Source organism: Phocoena phocoena, chromosome 10, assembly GCF_963924675.1.
Source record: "Phocoena phocoena chromosome 10, mPhoPho1.1, whole genome shotgun sequence".
In the NCBI taxonomy this organism is placed as follows: Eukaryota; Metazoa; Chordata; class Mammalia; order Artiodactyla; family Phocoenidae; genus Phocoena; species Phocoena phocoena.
In genome coordinates this window covers 83679852-83700706 of record NC_089228.1, presented here as the reverse complement: position 1 = coordinate 83700706, position 20855 = coordinate 83679852, and the positions used below count along the sequence as shown (strand labels likewise).

Below are 20855 nucleotides of genomic sequence, written 5' to 3'. Positions count from 1 at the left end.
AGACTCACCTGAGCTGTCGCCTCCTTCATGAAGCCTTTCTTGATGCTTTCCTACATGTTTGAGTTATGTGACACCTCTTGTGCATACCTGTCACAGCAGTTAGCATATTGTATTTCCACTTCACTTGTCTGAAGCTCCTTCCATTGATTGCAGTTCGTCATTCTTAGGAACCAGTTTCTTTTTTAAATGTGAAATGGACATTTTCTTTAATACTAAGATGTTAGTTAAGTTTTCTGACATGTTTTACCAATTTCTGAGGCACCATTCTTGTATGTCAGCACCTTTCCTCTGGATTCACTCTTGTTGAAGTTCATCCTTTAATAATCATTTTATTGAGTCATTTGTTGAGACGTGGACGGATCTAGAGACTGTCATATAGAGTGAAGTAAGTCAGAAAGAGAAAAACAAATATTGTATATTAACGCATGTATGTGGAACTTAGAAAAATGGTACAGATGAACCGGTTTGCAGGGCAAAAATAGAGACGCAGATGTAGAGAACAAACGTATGGACACCAAGGGGGGAAAGCCGTGATCGGGGTGTGTGTGTGATGAATTGGGAGATTGGGATTGACATGTATACACTGATGTGTATAAAATGGATGACTAATAAGAACCTGCTGTATAAAAAATAAAATAAAATAAAATTCAAAAATTAAAATAATAATAATTTTAGCAAGATTCTTTGGTAGCAGACTTAGTCTTTGCATGTCAGAAAATACCCTTATTTTGCCCTCCCTCCTTTTTAATCATGGTTTAGCTAATGTAAAATTCTAATTGACAATTTCTTTTCCTCAGCATTTTGAAGATACTACTTCACTGTCTTCTAGCTTCTATTTGCTATTAAAAGGTTACTATCAGTCTTACTGCCTTTTAAATTTTTTTAGGGATTCCATCTTTATCCATTAGTGGCTTTTAGATTTACTCTTAACCTTTATGATCCGAATTTTCATTAAATAGTGTGTCCTGATACGGTTTTATTTTTGTTTGTCTTGCTTCATCTGAAAATGCTCTTTTGCTCTAAGGTCTCACGTTTTTCTTCAATTCTTGGAAAATTCTCAGCTACTGATTCTTTAAATTGTGCTGCTTTTAAAATTCCTTATATTATTTTCTTCTGGAGCTCCCAGAATACACTGATTAGAACCTACTTATCAATCTATTCATTTAGCCACTTTTTCACATATTTTATGTCTTCTTCTCTCTGTGGTATATCCAAGTGGATTCCTCTTCTGTTATCTTTGAGTTTATTCTGTCTCTAGTTTATTCACTTCTAAAATTTCTATTCAGTTTTTATACCACATCTTTGTTTCATTTTTGCTTATTTTATTTCATAATTCCATGCTTATTTGCCATGGATGGTATGTCATCATTTATCTCTTTTAGGTATCTTTATTCTACTAATTTTTCAAGATTTTTGATGAAAATAACTTCATCTGGATTGAATTCATGTTCCAATTGACTTTGTGAACCATCTTTCTTAGTGTTCCATTCATTCTGAAATTTTCATATCTAAGCTCACTTTGAGTTCTTTCTAATCTGTTTAACATCGTCTGCTTCCATGTTTAGCTATTCTGTTGTTACTGTTACCTGGCCCCCTGGAAGCAGGTTTTAGGTCTCCTGTTTCATGTCATACACAAATATCACCAGTGTAGTCACAGGCTTCCAGGTGGCTTGACATGTTTCTTGGTCAGAGTTGTGTCTTTCTCTGTATGTGTCTGTGTGCTTGTGTATGTGTGTACCTGCGTGTCCCACCCAGCCTCTGGCATCAAGCAGTGAGCTGGTGCTTCTCCTTTCAGGAATTAATTTTAGGTCCCCATTTTCCTCTGGGACTAAGATTTCAGTCACTCTCTGGGGCCCAGCAGACCCACAGCTTCAACTGTAGTCACCATTGTGTATTTTTGTTTCCATTCTGGTCTGCAGAGATGTTTATCTTACTTTTTAGCACAGATGGGTTTTTAGATTCATTTTTATTTTTTACTCAGTGTATTTAGAGCTGAAGTGTGAACTCATGGCGCCATCCTGCCTAGAAGTATACCATTTTCCCCAACCTTTTTAAAATTTATTTGTTTATTTATTTTAGGCTGTCTTGGGTCTTCGTTTCTGTGCGAGGGCTTTCTCCAGTTGCGGAGATCGGGGACCACTCTTCATCGCGGTGCGCGGGCCTCTCACTGTCGCGGCCTCTCTTGTTGAGGAGCACAGGCTCCAGGCGCGCAGGCTCAGTAGTTGTGGCTCACGGGCCTAGTTGCTCCGCGGCATATGGGATCTTCCCAGACCAGGGCTCGAACCCGTGTCCCCTGCATTAGCAGGCAGATTATCAACCACTGTGCCACCAGGGAAGCCCCCAACCTTTCTTAGACAGTTAGAAATTGAGTTTCTATGCTGTACTTTTTTAATATTAATCCATAAATTTTTTTCTCATGCTGATACGGATTTTAGTTCTATTATATGTGCAATGCTGCTTTGTAACCCATCTGCAGTAGCCATTTTTTATTTGCTAACGGCTCTAAAAGGCTATGTTCTTGCATAAATGCATCTCTTTGTGTAATTTGCCTTTAAATTCTACACAGATATATCTAAGGTAACTGTAACATAAATTAAAGTTTTAAAGCACCTAAATACTTTAAGATAACCTTATATAAACCACTAACAATGAGGGTTTTTTCCCATAGTGGCAAGCTGGTTTGGTGAGGAAATTATTGCAGGTTCCTGTCCTAAAAGGAGACCCCGAGGAAAGGCTTCTCTCACTCTTGGCAACATTCTTTCTCAGCTCTGCCTTATCTCTGGGTTTCTGCCCTTCACAGAATGGGAGCTCCAGGACCCAGAAGCGGCTGTCACTTTTCTCAGGCAGACTGCCAGTGAGCTTCTTCCCTCATCCACACTCTCAAAGATCTGGAATGTGCTGTTTGACCATGGCTCCGTCTCACCCCTCATCCCAGAATCTCTTTAGGCAACGCATTTTGGCACAGTCAGCCCAGTGCTTCTGCTTAGAGTTAGGTCTGACTTGTACTACATCCTAGATCTTCAACTGGCTCCATAGTAGTCTTTCCCTTTTTTCTCCCATTTAATATCTTTTATAATACAAAGCAAACCACTTTTCCCTGCATTATTTCTACATGGTTATAAATTCTGCCCTTTACTCTGGGTCCTAAAAATGTGATTACTTCAGGGAGAACATGGCTTGAATGGGACAATCTCACTTTTTTTCAGAAACTGTTGATCATTGAGGAAGTGGCCACATCTCCCACCCTGGAAGAGTGGGGTGTGTCAGGACTCTACTCAAAGGAACCTCTGTAGGAAAGAAAGGCAGAGGAATTATGGAATCATGCTTTCCTTGGATGAGGTCAGATGGGAGTCTAGGGTCTGCTAAAGAACCTTCTCTGTGCTAGTACTGGTTTCCTGGGAAATCTCGAATGACCCACAGAATGTAGCTTCAGGTTTGACAGATTTCCAGTGTTCTTTGCAAGAAGAGTAGTAATGTCTCTGGGAGCTAAAGCAATTTCTGTCTGTCCCCACATAAGAACATCCTCTTTTACCCCATGTGTCTAGACTCTAATCTCTTTGTCCTGCCTGTTTACAAATGTGATACTTCTCTGTGGCTGATCCCAGAGGCCTTCAGAGCAACCTGCACAGAACTGTTTCATGACTCCAACTTGGTACCTGCCACTGTCAGCTTCCTCTTTCATTTTGTTCCTCCCACAGTTTCTGTTCTTTCATCCCTCTCTACTCAACTTTTGGCCTTCCTGGTGAACCCATTCTTATCTTAGGTCTTCTTCTGTTGTTTATGATGCTTGTTCATTGGACCATTCTTAATCCTCCCTGATGTTTCTCCACTCTTTTCTCGAATCACCCCCTCCCAGTCCAGCCACTGTTAGTCCTCTCTTCCTTTGCCATCTCCCAATTTCCTCCTCAAACGTTGTAAAACCATTTTGTTGGTATATTGAAGCTGTGTACTTCTAGTATAAGTGTTTCATTTTATTTCCTGTATATTTCAGTGACATTTGAATACTGTATTTTTTATTTCGGATGATGTGATACAAATTGAGAAAGAAGAATTGGTTCAAAAGCAGGAGCTTACTGTAGATATGGAATCCCAAGAAAAGTTATCAGACCAAATCAATGGAGAGGCTCTTGAATGTGGAGAAACCCAAGAACATGAAGGATGGACAGAAAGATATCAGAGAAACACTTCAAATGACAGAAGATATAAATGTGATGAATGTGGAAAAAGATTCACTCAAAACTCAAGCCTCATTAGACATAAAAGAATCCACACTGGAGAGAGACCCTGTTCATGTAATGTATGTGGCAAAACTTTCATTCAGAGCTCACAACTTACTGACCATCAGAGAATACATAGCCAGTTAAAACCGTATCAGTGTGATGAGTGTGGAAAAGCCTTTTATTACAGTTTACACCTTGTTCAGCATCAAAGGACCCACACTGGAGAAAAACCTTCCCAATGTAATGAGTATGAAAGCTTTTCATTACAGCTCAGGCCTTATTCAACACCAAAGGACCCACACAGGAGAGAAACCATACCAGTGTAATGACTGCGGGAAAGCTTTCTCTCTGAGCTCACATCTGATACAACATCAGAGCGTCCATACCGGAGAGAAGCCATACCAGTGTAGTGAATGTGGGAAAAGCTTCAGTCAGAGTTCAGGCCTCTTCCGTCACCAGAGAATCCACAGTGGGGAGAAACCATATGAATGTGATGAGTTTGGAAAGGCTTTCAGTCATAGTTCAGCTCTTATTGGGCACCAGCAAATCCACAGTGAAGAGAGGCCCTATGAGTGTGATGTGTGTGGGAAAGCTTTCAGCTATAGCTCACATCTTCTGGGACACCGAAGAATCCACACTGGAGAGAAGGGCTATGAATGCGATGTGTGTGGAAAAGCTTTCCGGCAGAGCTCACACGTCATTGTACATCAGCGAATCCACACTGGAGAGAAGCCCTGGCGATGTCAAGAGTGATGTAGAATTTTCCGTCTATGCCCATTCCTGTGGGACATCATCAGAAAAGCACAGCTAGATGTAGGGAACTCTGTGATCACTATTGCAATTTCAGCAGTCATTTGAAAATACTTATAGAGGCTGAAATAGGCAGACACCTGACAGCTTACCAAGCAAGACATTGTGATGTTCTGCCACTAAGCACATCAGGTGATGAACTGGGACTTTGGAAGGGCTCATTCCATATGCTCAAACTTTTCTTCTCTGAAGCAAGTGGCTCAGGCAATCTAAATGGTCTGTTAGACAAATAACAAGATTTTAGAGATTACTACTGTTTCTTTTCCCTTTCCCTCTTTATTCTCCCGTTTTCTTTGGAGTTGGAATAATAATCTTGGCTAAAGTGTAAATTTAGGATTAACATCTGATCTGCATTTTTTTAAAAACCATGAATTTTTGGTTAACTTGATAAAATACATTAACCAATCAATTACATACACTAAAACATTGTGCAATACAAAAGCCATTTTGTAATATTGGAATGAACTATGATTTGCACGGGTAGGATGGGTTAGTGGCAGTAGAGCAAGAAGATTTACCATGCAATTTCCCAGTGACCTTTCACATCTTAAACCAGAGAGGGCAAACAGGCCAACGGGCTGTAGTTGGCCTGCACATGCATTTTTCTCACAAAGTATTTTTGGTGATATAAAATTATTGCAACTACTTAAGTTCACATAAAGTCTGACTTTCCAGATTCTCTTACAAAAATGCATGATGTGGCAACCCTGGGCACCACATTCCCATGTGGGAACAACTGACTGGAGCTGATTATCACTGTTGTCTAGTTGGACATGGTCCCCACTGCCACACAGATTCCTACTGTCTTATATCCCACCCTTAATTCATTTTGTCTGTGTGAACCCTGCCCCTGCCCTAAGGGTTTCTCAGAGAGGCTTCAGGGCTCTAGGTCCCTCACCACTGAAACAGCTTCATTTTAATTCGTTTTAAATATTGGCCTCTAAATAAGATTTCTCTGAAGAAAGGGTTTTCTGCTAGCAACAGTTTGAAGATTTAGATTAAATAATAAATTCTAAAATGTAACTTTTGAGCACCTGAAGGTAGAGGAAAGCCACTTTAAAATTTTCTTTAGATAGAATTTATAGGTAATCTATTGAAAGTCAATTATAATAGCTTCTAACCAAATTCTTAGAGACCAGTTAATCAGGTGAGATGAAAAACATAAAAACGCATGAAGGGAGTCAACATTAAGTGAAAAATTGAAAAAACGCAAGGCCAAAAGCAGAGACCATTTGGGAAAGAGAACCGTTGAAATGTGAAACATTCAGTAATAGGAGCAGTTGTGGGAAAGCAGTGGGATGAGGCCTTAATGGGAGAGTAGGCAGAAGTGAAAAGAAAAAGCAGCTAAGAAATGGAAAGATGGGGATAAACTCTACGAGAGGAAGAAAGCGAAGAGAGGGAGAAAAGGGAAAGACCAGAGATGCCAGAAAAACAAACTTCAAAGAAATGGAAGCAAAATTAGTGAAAACATAATAAATGAAAAAGCAACCTTTAAAGAAACATGAAGGGGAGGTTGAGGGTTTGTAGAGGCTAGAGCCCATGTTTTGATCGTTAACCTCCCAGTAACTTCAGTGTAATAATCAACCCTTTATTTCTATGCCATGTAGGCCAAATCCCTCATATGAAAGATCCTAACCCAAACCTGAGTTCACTACTCTATGTGCCACTCAGGATCCTGGTCCTGCACGGGTCTCTGAGTGTTGAGACACAGGACGCCCCTCTTTACCACTCTAAGCCCCAACTTGTTGAACTCTGCTCAGCCTGAACTCTCTCTACCTTCTTAGCAAAACCAAACAAGCAGAAGGATTCTCCTGAGGAGCAATAATATATTCTTGGCCTCTCTCTGCGAGGCATGTGGCTTGCCTGTTCCACTAAAGAGGAAAAAGCATGATGTTGTGAGATAGTAATATCCATTATAAATTAAATAATGATATATGCAAAAGGAAAAGCCCTTTGCAAAGTATAACAGTAATAGCTACCGTCTGTTGAACCCGTGTCCCACACACTATACCAAGCACCTTATTATCAATATATATCTCATGTAAACTTTCCGTCTCTTCTATAAGCACTATTTATTATATCTCAATGTCTACATATAATGTATTCTTATGAAAAGCTTGTAATAAAATGAAAAGTTTTTATTATATTAAAATGTTAAATAGCCTGTTAAAGTGCTTTTAGAATAAAATCACACAACTATGTAAAACAGATTAAAAATATCAAAAATTGGAAGGGAATGACAACAAAATGTCAATAATGACTGTATTTAGGTGATGAAAATTGAACGATTCTCTTCTTTTCTTTCTACTTATATTCCAAATGGAAAATTTAGAATTTATCCTACACATGTAGGATAAATTTTTAATTTAAAAATTTTAATTTTAATTTTTTAATTTTAAAAAATTAAAATGCCACAGAATTTTCTGAGCCTTTCTGGAGATGGTTCTTTGATAGTTTTTTCAATTATTTCCTTTAGGATTTTTTTTTTTAGATTTTTCTACTTCTTGAATGAATTTTGGAACTAATGGTTTTTTCCCAGAAAACGATCAATTTCATTAAGATTTTTAAAAATTTTGGTAGCATACTTACCTCATCTGCTATTATTTGTCATTGATAACTTAATTTTCTTCTCTCACTTGGATTTACCATAGGTTTGTTGTTTTTATGGGCTCATTTACAAAGATTTCATTCTTGGATTTATTTATTAACATGACTTTTTCTATTTTTAATTCGTTTACTTTTATTTTTCTTTTCTAACCTTTTCCTTGGGGATTTCTCATTCTTTTTTTTTTTTTTTTTTGCGGTACGCAGGTCTCTCACTGCCGTTGCCTCTCCTGTTGTGGAGCACAGGCTCCGGACGCACAGGCTCAGCGGCCGTGGCCCCTGCATCGGCAAGCGGACTCTCAACCACTGCGCCACCACGGAAGCCCTCTTTTTCTGATTTCTTGAGTTGAATTCTTAGTTCATTTATTTTCTCTCTGTTGAAATAATGAAAGCAAGTGAGTATATACATCTACCAAGCGCTGATATTTTTTTTAAATTGTCCACTAGTGTTTTTTTCTGGGTTTTTGTTTTGCTTTGCTTTGTTTCTTGGTAGTTTTGGAAGATATAACTAGAGGGGGAGAAGGGAGGACTCTCCTTGTCATACATAGACTGTCTGCTTATGCCTTAGTAAAGAGGTCAGAGAGGCTTTATCCAAGTAGAGGAAGGACATACCTAAGCCAAGGGCAGAGACAGGATTTTAACAGGATCTGTGACAGTGGTTGGAAGCCTCATTTTGTCTGGTGTTCAACCACTCAAGTTACCACAGCTGGTGCTCCAAGGCGCTGGTGTGTTGATTCTCTGAAGTTGACGAGTGACTGAAGCCAGGGGTACCTGAAGAATACTCTGGGCTACTCAGTATGTTCACGGCCTCTAGCAAGGTTTGTGTTTGAAAACCTGATAAGAGAATTTGATACAACAAAGCACTAAATAAGGAGGGAGAAACATGCTAATAGTGCACCGTGCACTAAAGGGGGAACAGGAAATAGTTAAGCATTTTCTAGATATTTTACTTGCTCAGTTGGCTATGAGGGACATAGTATGCCAGTCAAGGGAAAGGGCTTTGGCTTTCCATCATGTAATTCTAGTGAAAGAAGAACAGGGGTTATCCTTTGTCTAAATGTTTCTCCCCAGAGAGGAGAGTTTTCTAAAGCTTACATGAAAGTCACTCATTTCTATGCTTTCTAAATGTTCCACCCATATTTACTTGATCACTTATATTTGCCTGAAGCACAGGGAAGTTAGATCTGATTTTCATCTTAAAGGAGTTATACTCTTTTACAGGATGACTTGTCAGGCAAAGAATTTCAGAGAGAGAAAAGAGATATTGATGGCATTCTCCAAACAGGAAAATTGTTTGTAAGTTGTGAAGAATAAATAGGGTTTAAAAGCAATTATCTTTTTCTATTTACACCAGTATTAAGTTTTTATAAAAATTAAACCTTAACAGAAATATATAATGTATAAAATGCAAGTTCTCTGTAAGTTTACCCCAAGTGATAATCACTGAGAACACATTTAAGATGATTATTTTACAAAAATGATCATATCATACTGTTTTGTAACTTACTTTTTTTACTCAGTATGTCTTTGGCATCTTATAGTTTTTAGTTTTAAAAATGACGAGGGTATAAGAGCTTCCCTGGTGGCACAGTGGTTAAGAATCTGCCTGCCAATGCAGGAGATGTGGGTTCTGAGCCCTGATCCAGGAAAATCCCACAGGCCGCGAGACAGCTAAGCCCGTGTGCCACAACTACTGAGCCTGCGCTCTAGAGCCCATAAGCCACAACTACTGAAGCCCACATGCCTAGAGCCTGTGCTCCCAACAAGAGAATCCACCACAGTGAGAAGCCTGCACACCAGAACGAAGAGTAGCCCCAGCTCATCGCAAGCAGAGGAAAGCCCACGTGCAGCAACGAAGACCCAACGCAGCCAAAGAAATAAAATAAAATTTTTTTAAAAATGATTGGGTATATAGAAATTTAAATTCCCAAATGCTGGATATTCAAGTTTCCCCATTTAAATAAAAAATGTCTCTTTGTACACATTTTCAAACATTTGTATAAGTATTTTATATGGATAATTCAAAGAAGCTAAGTTGCTGGATCAAGGAGTACAGACATATTAATTTTAAGATGTCTTCCAAAAATATACAACTAACAGTGCCTCTATTTCCACACACTTTCTAATATTGAATATTATTGATTTTTTGTCTTTAGTAATGGAAAAGATTTTTTAAATCTCATTATTGTTTTAATGTAAATTCTTTAAGTAGTAAATTTGAATAATTTTTAACAGTCATTTTTGTCTATCAATATTTGTGTTCTATAAATGCCAACTTAGGTCCTTTGCCAATTTTTCTACTGGCCTGTTCATGTTTTACTTTTCTTTTTTTTTTTCAAGAGATCTTTATTAGGAAAATCAGCCCTGTGTCTTTGAGATGTGTGGTATATTTTACTCTGAGCTTATATTTTAGGTGGTTTTTTTTTTTTCATTCAAAAATCCTAAACTTTTCCATCACCAGTTCCGTTTATCTTTCTCTTCATGGCTTTTCAGTTATGTCTTTAGGGTTTTTTATGTCACACTTAGAAAGTCCCTCCCCACTCCAAGGTAGCAATAGCTTCACACTTACAAGTCTATTGTTAGCAGCCAGAAAAATCTTTTCAATGCCTAAGTCTGATTAAGCTACTCCTCTGCTCAGAAATTCTGAACGGCTTTTCATCTTGGAGTACAAAACAATATCCTCGCACTCACGCAAGACCCTCATCTCTCTCTCTCTCTACTCCCAACACCCTTTTGCTCCTTCAGCTCCAGACACATAAGTCTCCTTCCTGTTCTTTGATTATTTCAAATACTCTCCATTCCAGGCCTCTGCATTTTCTATCCCTCTCCCAGAAACCCCTTTATCCCTAAGGGCCCACTCACTCATCTCCCTCAATCTTTGCTCAAGTCAATGTACTAGTGAGGTCCTCAATGACCACCCTATGAAAAGTACATTACTCCTGGGCTTCCCTGGTGGCGCGGTGGTTGCGAGTCCGCTTGCCGATGCAGGGAACACGGGTTCGTGCCGGTCCAGGAAGATCCAACATGCCGTGGAGTGGCTGGGCCCGGGCCCGCGAGCCATGGCCGAAAAATTGCATTACTCCTTCATTGTCATCCCAAACTCCGTATTTTCTTTATTTTCTCCTGAGCACTAACAACCACCATCTGATACACTATATATTTTTCTTGTTTGTTTATTGCCTGCTTCCCTACCCCCACCCTCCACACACACACACTTAGAAGTTTTATGAAGACACGGGCATTGTTCTACTTTAAACTAGTTCCAGCTTCTAGAACAGTGCCTGGCACAGAAGGTGAATAATCAATATTTGTGAAAGAAAGAGAAAGGAGAAAAAAAACCTAAGCTTTTCTTACCCATCAGCTTGGCAAAGTTCAAAATATTTCATAACATTGCGTTGGCAAGTATAGGTAAACATCGCAGATGCGTTCTATGCTTAGTAATTTGGCACTAAGAAAAGTATAAATGCCCCTACTCTGTGCTCTAGTAAATCTTTCTCTAGGAATATATACTATTGGTATATCCTTACACACAAGAAATTATGATGTTCAGAGTAATTTATTGCAGCATTGTTTGAAAAATAAAAGAATGGAAACAACCTACTTGACCATCAATAGTGTAATTATTAATAAATTATGGCGTAACTGAATACTATGTGATTATTCTTTTTAAAAAAGAGCAAGATGGAAGAAGCCCTTTATGTACAATCTCCAAAATTAATTAGTAGGAGGGAAAAAAAAATCAAGTTGCAGAACTGTTACCATTTGTGTATGGGTGTGTGTATTTGGGGGTGAGGGTGAGGGAATCTAAACCTGCGTAATATACCTATGGAATGATATAGCATATGTCACGAAAAATGGTTGTCAAATCTAGATGCGGGGCCAGTTATCCTTTTCTAATCTTTTTTATTGAAGTTTACTTAATTTACAGTGTTGTGTTAGTTTCGAGTGTACAGCAGAGTTATACCTATATTCTTTTTAGATTCTTTTCCACTATAGTTTATAATTCTTTTTAAACACTGAACCATGTGAATGCATTACATACCCATATTACTTATTTAATAATTAAGTGGGGGAAGAAAATCTTGAGAGGGAAAAAGTTTTTTTTTAAGAGAAAAAAAAACCAGCTTGCGGGCGCCTAAGTCCCACCAGTCCAATGTACAGGAACCGGGCCCTCCGCGGGCTAGAGCTGAGGGTGGGCAGCCCGGCGGACGCCACCGAGGCGAGGCTTCCTAGAGCGGCCCGGAAGTGCCCAGCTGACAGCGACCCAGCGCCGATTGGTCGGTTTGAGTCTGACCTTTGTTCGGGCCGCCCAAAAGACGCTAGCTGTCTCACCTGTACCTCTTGGCGCGAGGTGAGTCACTCCCGGCTCCTGGGTGGAGGAGGGGGCAGGGCATAGTCGTGGTCTGCAGCAACTGTCTCCCCACACCTCCCCCTCACAGGCTGTCCCCTCCCTCCAGACATAGCTACGAGAGAGGACTTGGGCCGACCTCCCGGGAGAACGGAGCGAAAGGGAACACTGGTTACGAGTTGCTCTGCGAGGGCATTCATCCTAACCCCCTTCCTGAGTTGGCGCATGTACCCCACAACCACTGCATCCTAGGGACCCGTACATCTCAGGTTGTGGAATGAAAGAGCCTTTTAACAACGCTGTTAATACTTAGCTTTTATTTAGTGCTTGCTCTCAGGCCAAGGACTTTGCATACTTATTTAATCTACACGTCGACCCTATGTGAAACACGAGAATTTTTCCAGATGAGGAGCTAGTAACTTGCTCTAAATTACACAACAGCCCAGATTCAAATGCATGCTCCTGCTTCAGTGTTCTTATTTACAGCTTCCTGTCAGACTGTTTTCTCTACTCAGTTCTGGTTGCTTCCCTTTATCAGTGTTTATGGTCACAGCAGCTTTTGTCATTTCTCTATGGTAACAGATTTTTCTCTGAGACAAGATTCTAAGAGATTCTCCTTGAATCATTTCCAATAGAGGATTAATCTCCTGAAAAAACAGCCCAGAATGGCCACATCCCTGGAACCTGAGGAACAAAAAGGACTTTTAATAGTTAAGGCAGACCATTATGGGGGACAGGACTCCATCTCACAAAAGTACAGTCCTCACAGAAGGGAACTCTTCAGGCAGCACTTCAGGAAGCTCTGCTATCAGGATGCACCTGGACCCCGTGAAGCTCTTACCCAGCTCTGGGAGCTTTGCCACCAGTGGCTGAGGCCAGAATGCCACACAAAGGAGCAGATTTTAGACCTGCTGGTGCTTGAACAGTTCCTGAGCATTCTCCCTAGGGACCTGCAAGCATGGGTGCAGGCACACCATCCAGAGACTGGAGAGGAGGCGGTGACTGTGTTGGAGGATCTGGAGAGAGAGCTTGATGAACCTCGAAAGCAGGTGGGAAGGGGGCGGTCATTTGGCTGTGAGAGAGCAGGGTTTAGACCAAGCCAAAGCAAAAAGCATATGAAAGAACACCTGAAGGTATTTAATATGTTACCCTAGAGAAGAACAAGGCTTAGGGACTGACAGCCAGTGTCAAATAACTGAAGTGTGACTGAGTAAAAAGAGACACTAGACTGATTCTATGTCAGTTTGGAAGGCTAGGATCAGTGAGAAGCTGTAGGAAGGCAAAAAGGTATCAGGAAAACAAACAATTTTCTAACATTCATGGTTACGTATACGTAACATAGGCTACCTTGTAATAAAAAACTCCCCTTCAAGGTTTGGTTCAAGTAGATAATAAGGATAATACAGAACAGCATGGTCTAATTGTGACCCATTCACATTTAATACATGTAATTAAATATACATTTAATATATGGTAATTAAATATAATGTGAGCCCTATATGTGATTTAAATTTTTAGTAGCCACATTTGTGAAATTAAATACATTTCATTTAACCAAAAATATGTAATCATGTAATCAATATTAAACATGAGGTATTTTACATTTTTTAATTTCAGTTTTCAATATTTGAATGTATTTTACACTTCACATATCTCAATTTGTATTAGCCACATTTCAAGTGCTCAGTAACCACATCTGGCTAGTGGCTATCATATTGGACCACATGGTTATAGAAGAAATGCCCCCATTTGGTGGAAGTTGGGTTCGATGATCTTTAAGGTACCTTTCAAGTCCCCAGACTCTGATTCTGGACCTCTGCAGATCACTGTTAGAGGCACCGAATTTTCTTCTCCAGTGTCCTGAACTGTACAGATTAGACTGCGTCTCTTCGTTTTTAGTCATTATTGCCATTTGCAGTTGCATCAGAATTTGTCCTCTTTTCCATGGCCCTGGTCCCTGGCACATGCTTCTTTTGATCTTTCTCTGAAGTTCTTTCAGTTCTTTCACAAAATCTACCTTGCAAGCCCAATCATACTTCATTGTTCCCAGGTCCCAGCCAATTCAGAAAGACAGGACACACTTTTGGACAAGTTGGCCCCCTTGAGAAGGCCACATGAGTCACTGACTATCCAGCTCCATCCCAAGAAGACCCAGCAGGAGCAGGAATCTGGGGAGCCCCAAAGGACTGGTAAGGAGCAGAAGTCTGTGTTTATGAGGGAAGAGCTGGTTCCTTAGGTTAGAGAGGAGCTTTCTCACTTTCATCTTCTCCCTTTTAAGTTTTCCTGCTTGTCCTTCACCTCACTGTGGAAGATCTTATCTCCCTTCCTACCCTTGCCCTATCGTGGAAAGAACTGTATTTCAGTTTTTCATTAGACTTAAAAGCTGCTATTTGGCCCAAGGGGTGGGGGAGGAGTTTACCACATGTAATCAATGCTAATAGAACACAAGATGAGGACTGATAAGAGTCCCTTGAGTTTGGCATTTAGAAGTTAATGAGTTTTACCAAGAGTATCAGGAGGCAGAAGCTGAAAGAGTCAGACTATTTTAATAAGCTTTAGTAAGCTTAACTCTGTGGAATCCTCACCTCTTTTCTGTGAGAAGCCATATAAGTTTCTCTCCTCACCTTTCAGAGAAGACAGGACACGCACTTATAAAATAGGTCGCAATGATAATTTAACGTGTCTGTTGTGCTAAATTGTATTGCAGAGAACACGGAGAATTATTATTATTATGACTAATGGCTTATCTATGCAAAACTTTAAATTCTAGATATCTTTACTTCTGTTTTTTTTAATACTTCTGAACCAGTTTCACTCTGCTTCCCGTTAATGTAAGTCCAGAAAATTACACACTTCCTATACCTAAAATTATAGAGGTTTACACATGTGCTGCTACCAAAACAACCTTTCAAGGGAATACTATACAGTTAAAATGTGCATTGTATTTTCTTAATCTAATCTACCAAAAGATACCTCATGAAATCTAGCTATCCTTGAGGCCTATGACTTCTTAGGGAAGTCTGCTTTGTCTGCATTGAACAGTATTAATATGACTTTTTTCTAAGGTACAGCCCTGGCAATCTTACACAATTTTTATCTGTGTTCCCACTACCACTATACTCCCTGCCAAAATACAGACAAACAAAAAACAAAACCACCAAAGCAAAACCAAAGGAAAAAAAGATAAAAACCCTGCAGAAATCACAACAAATACATTTGAAGAAATGCCTCTCAACTTTATTAAAAGAATGTAATATCTGGTCCAAATCCTCATTTTACAATTAAACAGGTATACCCACAGTGATTGTGACTTTTCCAAGTTTCCATAAGGAGTTAGAGGGAAGGCTGGGGCTCCTGCCTACTAGTAGAACAATTTTTTAAAACCATCATGATAATATACCAAAAAGCCAGTGTCTTTTAAAATAAATTTATTGTTAAATAGAGAGACTTTTTTATGCAATATCTCATTTTAAAATTTTCATTGTATCCATTTCAGCAAGATTATTAGTATTAGCCGTTTAGGGTAATGGGACTCGTCTCTGTAAACATACCTGGAAATTATAATAGTGGTCACTTAATACAGAATTATCTTCACATATGAGAGAACTTGGAGAACCGAGTGTTTTGCAGTTCTTTGTAGCATATTGTCAGGTATTTCAAAGGGAATTTTTGGATGTTCTGTTAACCCACAACTCTGACTCTGTGGTAGCAGTAAGTGATTGTTTACTTAACTCTGTTCCAGTTTCACTTCAGTCAGCATTTAACCTTGTTCTTTCCCTCTAGACTGTCAAGCAAGTTGTACATATGGTAATCAAATGGCCTTTATGGACATAGCCTCATCTCAGTGACGAGCAGGACTGGGCTTACCTGGAATGTAACTGATAGGGACTCTTGGATATGCCAAAATAAAATTGAAAGAATGGCCCTGGCAGAAGATGCTAAAATGAAATACTCCTAATTTCGTCAGTTCTGAAACAAGATCTCCTAGAATCCTATTAGCCTGGGAATAGCTGGCACTTGGGAGAGATACATAAAGCCCTGAAACTCCAGTTGGCCAAGTAGACTGCAGGTCCCTGAGATGAGAAAAGTTCCCATTTGACAGTTTCCATACAATTTTCTTTATGTTGTTCAATTGCAGATGTAAGGGAGAGGGTTGTAATTTGAATTGCTGAACAAGGAAAACTGACCCTGTATTTTAAAAAAAAAATCTTTTCAAGTCCTGGTGAGGGATTTTTCTCCAGACTTCTCCTGAAGTTGTAGGAGAGAGACTCATCCTAAGGACTGGTAGATTCCCCTGAAGGTGGTAAACTGACCACAAGTGCCAACTCTTTGTATCCTTTTTTAAAAGATATTCATCTTCATCAGTAAGCCACCGAAAACCAACCATCAGTGACTCCAGTATGTAAAAGAAGCTGTTGAGCCAATATGTTGATGTTTGAAAACACTTTTCTTAATGGTATGGGGGTGTCTCTGATTTCTATGATTTGCTTAATGATCATTAACCTACTAACTTAGCAGTACTTCTGCCACACGCTATACTTTTACACATGCTTTATCATACATTTCATCATCTGATCAAACTGTAGGAAAGGAGGAGGGCACAGAGGTGATAAGGAAACCAAAATGGTTATAATCTGCCAACATTTAAACAATTTTCAGCAAAGCCAGGACTGATATCTGGACTTTCTGGCTCTAATCCAGTCTTTGTAATTTCTAGCCTGAGATAATATGGTATTTAGATTCCAAAACAATATCATTTTAGAGCAAATAACCAAACTTTAAGAAATTTATTGCCTGATTAAAAAATATATATTGTAAGGAGGACGGTAAGATTTGAGGAAGATTTAGTAGGATGGAAACACTGTGATGACAATGAAGAATGGGGTTCATGGCGCTCAGTCCAGAGCCAGTGTTTTCCATACCCAGCCCAGGAACTGAAATGTTCTAGTAGCTCTTGCTGCTTCTTCCATCATACCGAGTGAACCACTGAAAACTATATGTGATTAAATGATTGTTCTACAGTTGGGATTCCTAGGCCTGTTGAGATGGAGGTTTCATCATAACCAAATAGGTGACACCCAGCATTAAGACCAAATAGGTTTATTCCCTCCAAATCATCAAAACACCTATTTTCTTATAGAATTCAACTCAACAAATATTTATTGAGTACTTGCTATGTGCCAAGTTCTATGCTTAGCTTGGGGTTGAGGATATGGGGATCAGAAAGAGGGAGAGAGCACATCCGATTTAGGAGGTTAGGGAAGACTTCCTGGAGGAGACAGCATTTGAGATGGACCTTGAATAATAGCTAGGCCAGTGGCTCTCAAAGTGCAGTCCCTGGACCAGCAGTGTCTGTCATACCAAGAAGAGCAAATTTCAGGGTTCTACTCCAGCCTTATCAAATCAGAAGCTCTGGGGGTAGGTAGCACAGCAATGTTTTGATAAGCCATCCAGATGATTCTGATGCACAATAAAGTTTGAGAACCACCAAGCTAGGGTTTAGACAGGAGGAGATGATGGTGAGGACATCAGTTTCAGAAAAAGGATTCCACCCAGCACATACACCAGACCATTCACTGTCACTTCCTGCTTAGCTTCCTCCATTTATCCTGACCTGCATGTTCTCTCTGCTTTTAGCTAACTATTATTTGTACATACTTCTCTCCTTTAATGGTTCCAACTCACTATATTCCTCTCAGACCCCTGATCCCATTACCTTCTCCAGTCACTTTTACTTGGTTTTACTCCCACTTACTACCTAGGTTTCAGACCCCTCATGTTTCTCCCAAAATTTTACCTCCCTCCCCATCTGTTTTCTAATCTCCCTGTTTATCCCTCTTAGTTATCCTTGGCATGTGTGTAGTTCCTATTTACCACTCTGCATTTGCACAGGATTGCCAGGTAACCCCTCATCCACATTTTTGCCTTTTCCTCTCTTCATAATCTATTCACAAATAATGTATCCTGCTATCTTCCTTACTGGCCTCTTCTTTAATTTCTTCCCTATATTGTCAGTATATGTTTTGATGGTGCCAAATATCTAATTTTTGCATTGCATGTGACTTTTCATTTTTATAACACATTTTTAACATTTACATGTTCTTTATTCCATAGGCTTTTTGCTTCTTAAACCTAGAATAGGACCTGTTTGTATACTGTTCATTTGTTACAGGTGATAAAACCAAGACTAAGAATGAAGAGTTGTCCCAGAAGGAAGATATACCCAAAGACATGGAATTCCTTGGGAAAATAAACAACAGACTTACCAAAGCTATTCCTCAGTATCCTGAATCCAAAGATGCTGTGGAAAGTGAAGGCAGATGCAAGTGGCAACAGAGGGAAAGAAGACGCTATAAATGTGATGACTGTGGAAAAAGTTTCAGTCATAGCTCAGACCTTAGTAAACACAGGAGAACTCATACTGGAGAGAAGCCCTATAAATGTGACGAATGTGGAAAAGCCTTCATTCAACACTCACATCTCATTGGACATCATAGAGTACACACTGGAGTGAAACCCTATAAATGTAAAGAATGTGGGAAAGATTTCAGCGGGCGCACAGGTCTCATTCAGCATCAGAGAATCCACACAGGTGAAAAACCCTATGAATGTGATGAGTGTGGGAGGCCTTTCCGTGTAAGTTCAGCCCTTATTAGACATCAAAGAATTCATACAGCAAATAAGCTCTACTAATATGGTGGAAGTAACGAAAGTTCTTTAGACACTCAGGCCTAATTAGTTATCAGAGAAATCTGCCTTGGAGACCTTGAGTATCCTGATGTAGGCAAATCTTCAATCATCATTAAAAATTTCTCTGGCACCAGAGAATTTACATGAGTAAAATTTCCTTTTATTTCTAAAGTAGTTCAGTTTCTTGGAAGGAACTAAGAGTTATTTCAGAAAGCCTTGTCCACCGCCAGCATTGCTCACTTGCAGCCCAAAATAACCATGTTTCCTGGTCCTGGTTGAAAGATGTGAATTCTACCTCTTGACTCTGGCTCCTTTTTCCTTGGCCACTCAGTGTATGACTTTAGGCAAGACATTCATATTTTCTCTGCCTTCATTTTCCCATTCTGCAAAGTGCAGATGATATAATAGAAGCCCACCGGCTATGCTGTATTAAGTTAAAATAGATGAAAACTGCTTTTGAAATTAAGAACTAAAACCATACTATTTTTCCCCATTATTAGTGATATAATGGCCTAAATATCCCTTATCTTAAAGTGGGGAATATAATAATTTTGTGGAATATTTTGCTTTGCCAGTGATAAAAAAATGAGGAAACCACCAGAAAGATAGCAGGCTAAGAAAAACATTAAAATGGAGAGGAAAGCTATAAGTCATCAGTGGGAGCTGCTGGGAAGGGGCATGATGGAGTGTGTTAGGGATCTGTAACTTTGGATAAGTCACTTCTTTTCTGAATCTCAGGTCATTTAAACTGAGGGAGATCGGGAGAGGTTGGTCTAGAACTGCACTGTCCAATATGGTAGCCAGTACCCACATGTGGCTATATACATTTAAACTTAACTGAAATAAAGTGGAAAATTCAGTTCCTTGGTGACATTAGCCACATTTCAAGTGCTCAGTAGCCACATGTGGCTGGTAGCTACAATAATGGACAGCACAGATCCAGACCATCTTTTATCACTGCAGAAACTTCTCAAGGACATTGCTGTTCAATCATTAGTAAGGTAACTTCCAGCTTTGGTATGTGATTCTGAGTTCAGGAAGGTAGCAAAAGAGATAGCTGAAGAGGCTGTAATAGCAATAGGAGATAAAATACAAACACCTTAAAACAAAGTAATTTAGTAAAAATAACTCTGTGGCACTTTTTCAGCCTTAGAAAGAGAGTGTATTGTAATTGGAGAAAGATGATTATTAAGTGAATACAATAACCTAATAATCAAAATTGAAAGCTTAACTTACTACCTCATCTCTATAAAAAGAGTGTAATTACCTTTACAAGGTAACATCCCCTGTCAGTTACCCTATACTAATGAGAAACTGGGACTCTCAGGACACTAATACTTTAAGACACAGTGAACAATTTAGTTTTTCTTCTTCTTTTTGGCTTCGGAATGTATTAGCATTTCATGAACGTATTTGTGACAGTTTTACATCACTAGTTTGAGAATTTTATAGCATGACAGGAATTGTGACCAAAGGCCAACACGTTCAAATTTACAATACCATCAAACTGCCACGAACCACTGATTCTAGGAATAGACATCACCAAAATGATCAGGAAGTGATCTAATCTCTTACTGAAGACACTAATTACACATACTTGCTTTGAGAGTAGGAAAAGCACCAGAATCATTTTGTGTCTACTACTACTGGAAGGTGACTCGTAAATCATTCTTCATAACACCATAAAGATAAACTGAGCTTTTATATCTTTTGAACATAATGCTCCTTTTAAAAAAATAAAAGTACGTTTACTTTGAATGTATACATCAACCGATACAAATATTTTAAGACATCAAGTTTCACACTCATACTTGTTTTTTCATTTATCTGAGCACTACTTCAAAACATTTGAAACAAAGGATTTTTTAATGATCATGAAAATAAAGTATTAAATCTTTAGTATTAGAAACATCCTTATCTAAAAAATAAAGTTAGATGCTTAATGAATGATAGCTTTTCCCCCTTTACCTTCAGTCTTGCTAAAAAACTGTCATGTGTAGAAGCTGTTTACAGTCTTTAAAGGGTAAACTCATGTTTCTGATCTTATCCTTGAATTTAGAGACTTCTGCAATGGTAAGAAAGATGATCTTGGCTACCACAACATTAAGTTTACTTAAATGGGTAAAAACGATGACAGACTGATTTTCCTCTAACGTACTCTGTATGATTGAACGTTCTATTCA

General features: G+C 39.1%; 2 protein-coding genes across 4 annotated transcripts in view; one reads left to right on the top strand and one right to left on the bottom strand.

The window, feature by feature from the left end:
* The window catches only part of LOC136129040 (zinc finger protein 665-like), a 472691-nt gene that overhangs the window by 256855 nt on the left and 194981 nt on the right, over positions 1-20855 (bottom strand).
* Positions 12566-18843, top strand: ZSCAN16 (zinc finger and SCAN domain containing 16). Of its 3 annotated transcripts, none has more exons than XM_065885138.1 (3): positions 12566-13031; positions 14033-14171; positions 18155-18843. In XM_065885138.1, the coding sequence occupies exons 1-3, from the start codon at positions 12648-12650 to the stop codon at positions 18673-18675; spliced, it is 1044 nt and encodes a 347-aa protein (XP_065741210.1). In that variant the 5' UTR covers positions 12566-12647; the 3' UTR covers positions 18676-18843. The 3 variants fall into 3 exon arrangements, with proteins under 3 accessions (XP_065741210.1, XP_065741211.1, XP_065741213.1); XM_065885139.1 differs by having other exon boundaries at positions 12648-12944; positions 18155-18675; XM_065885141.1 differs by having other exon boundaries at positions 12648-13031; positions 18097-18158.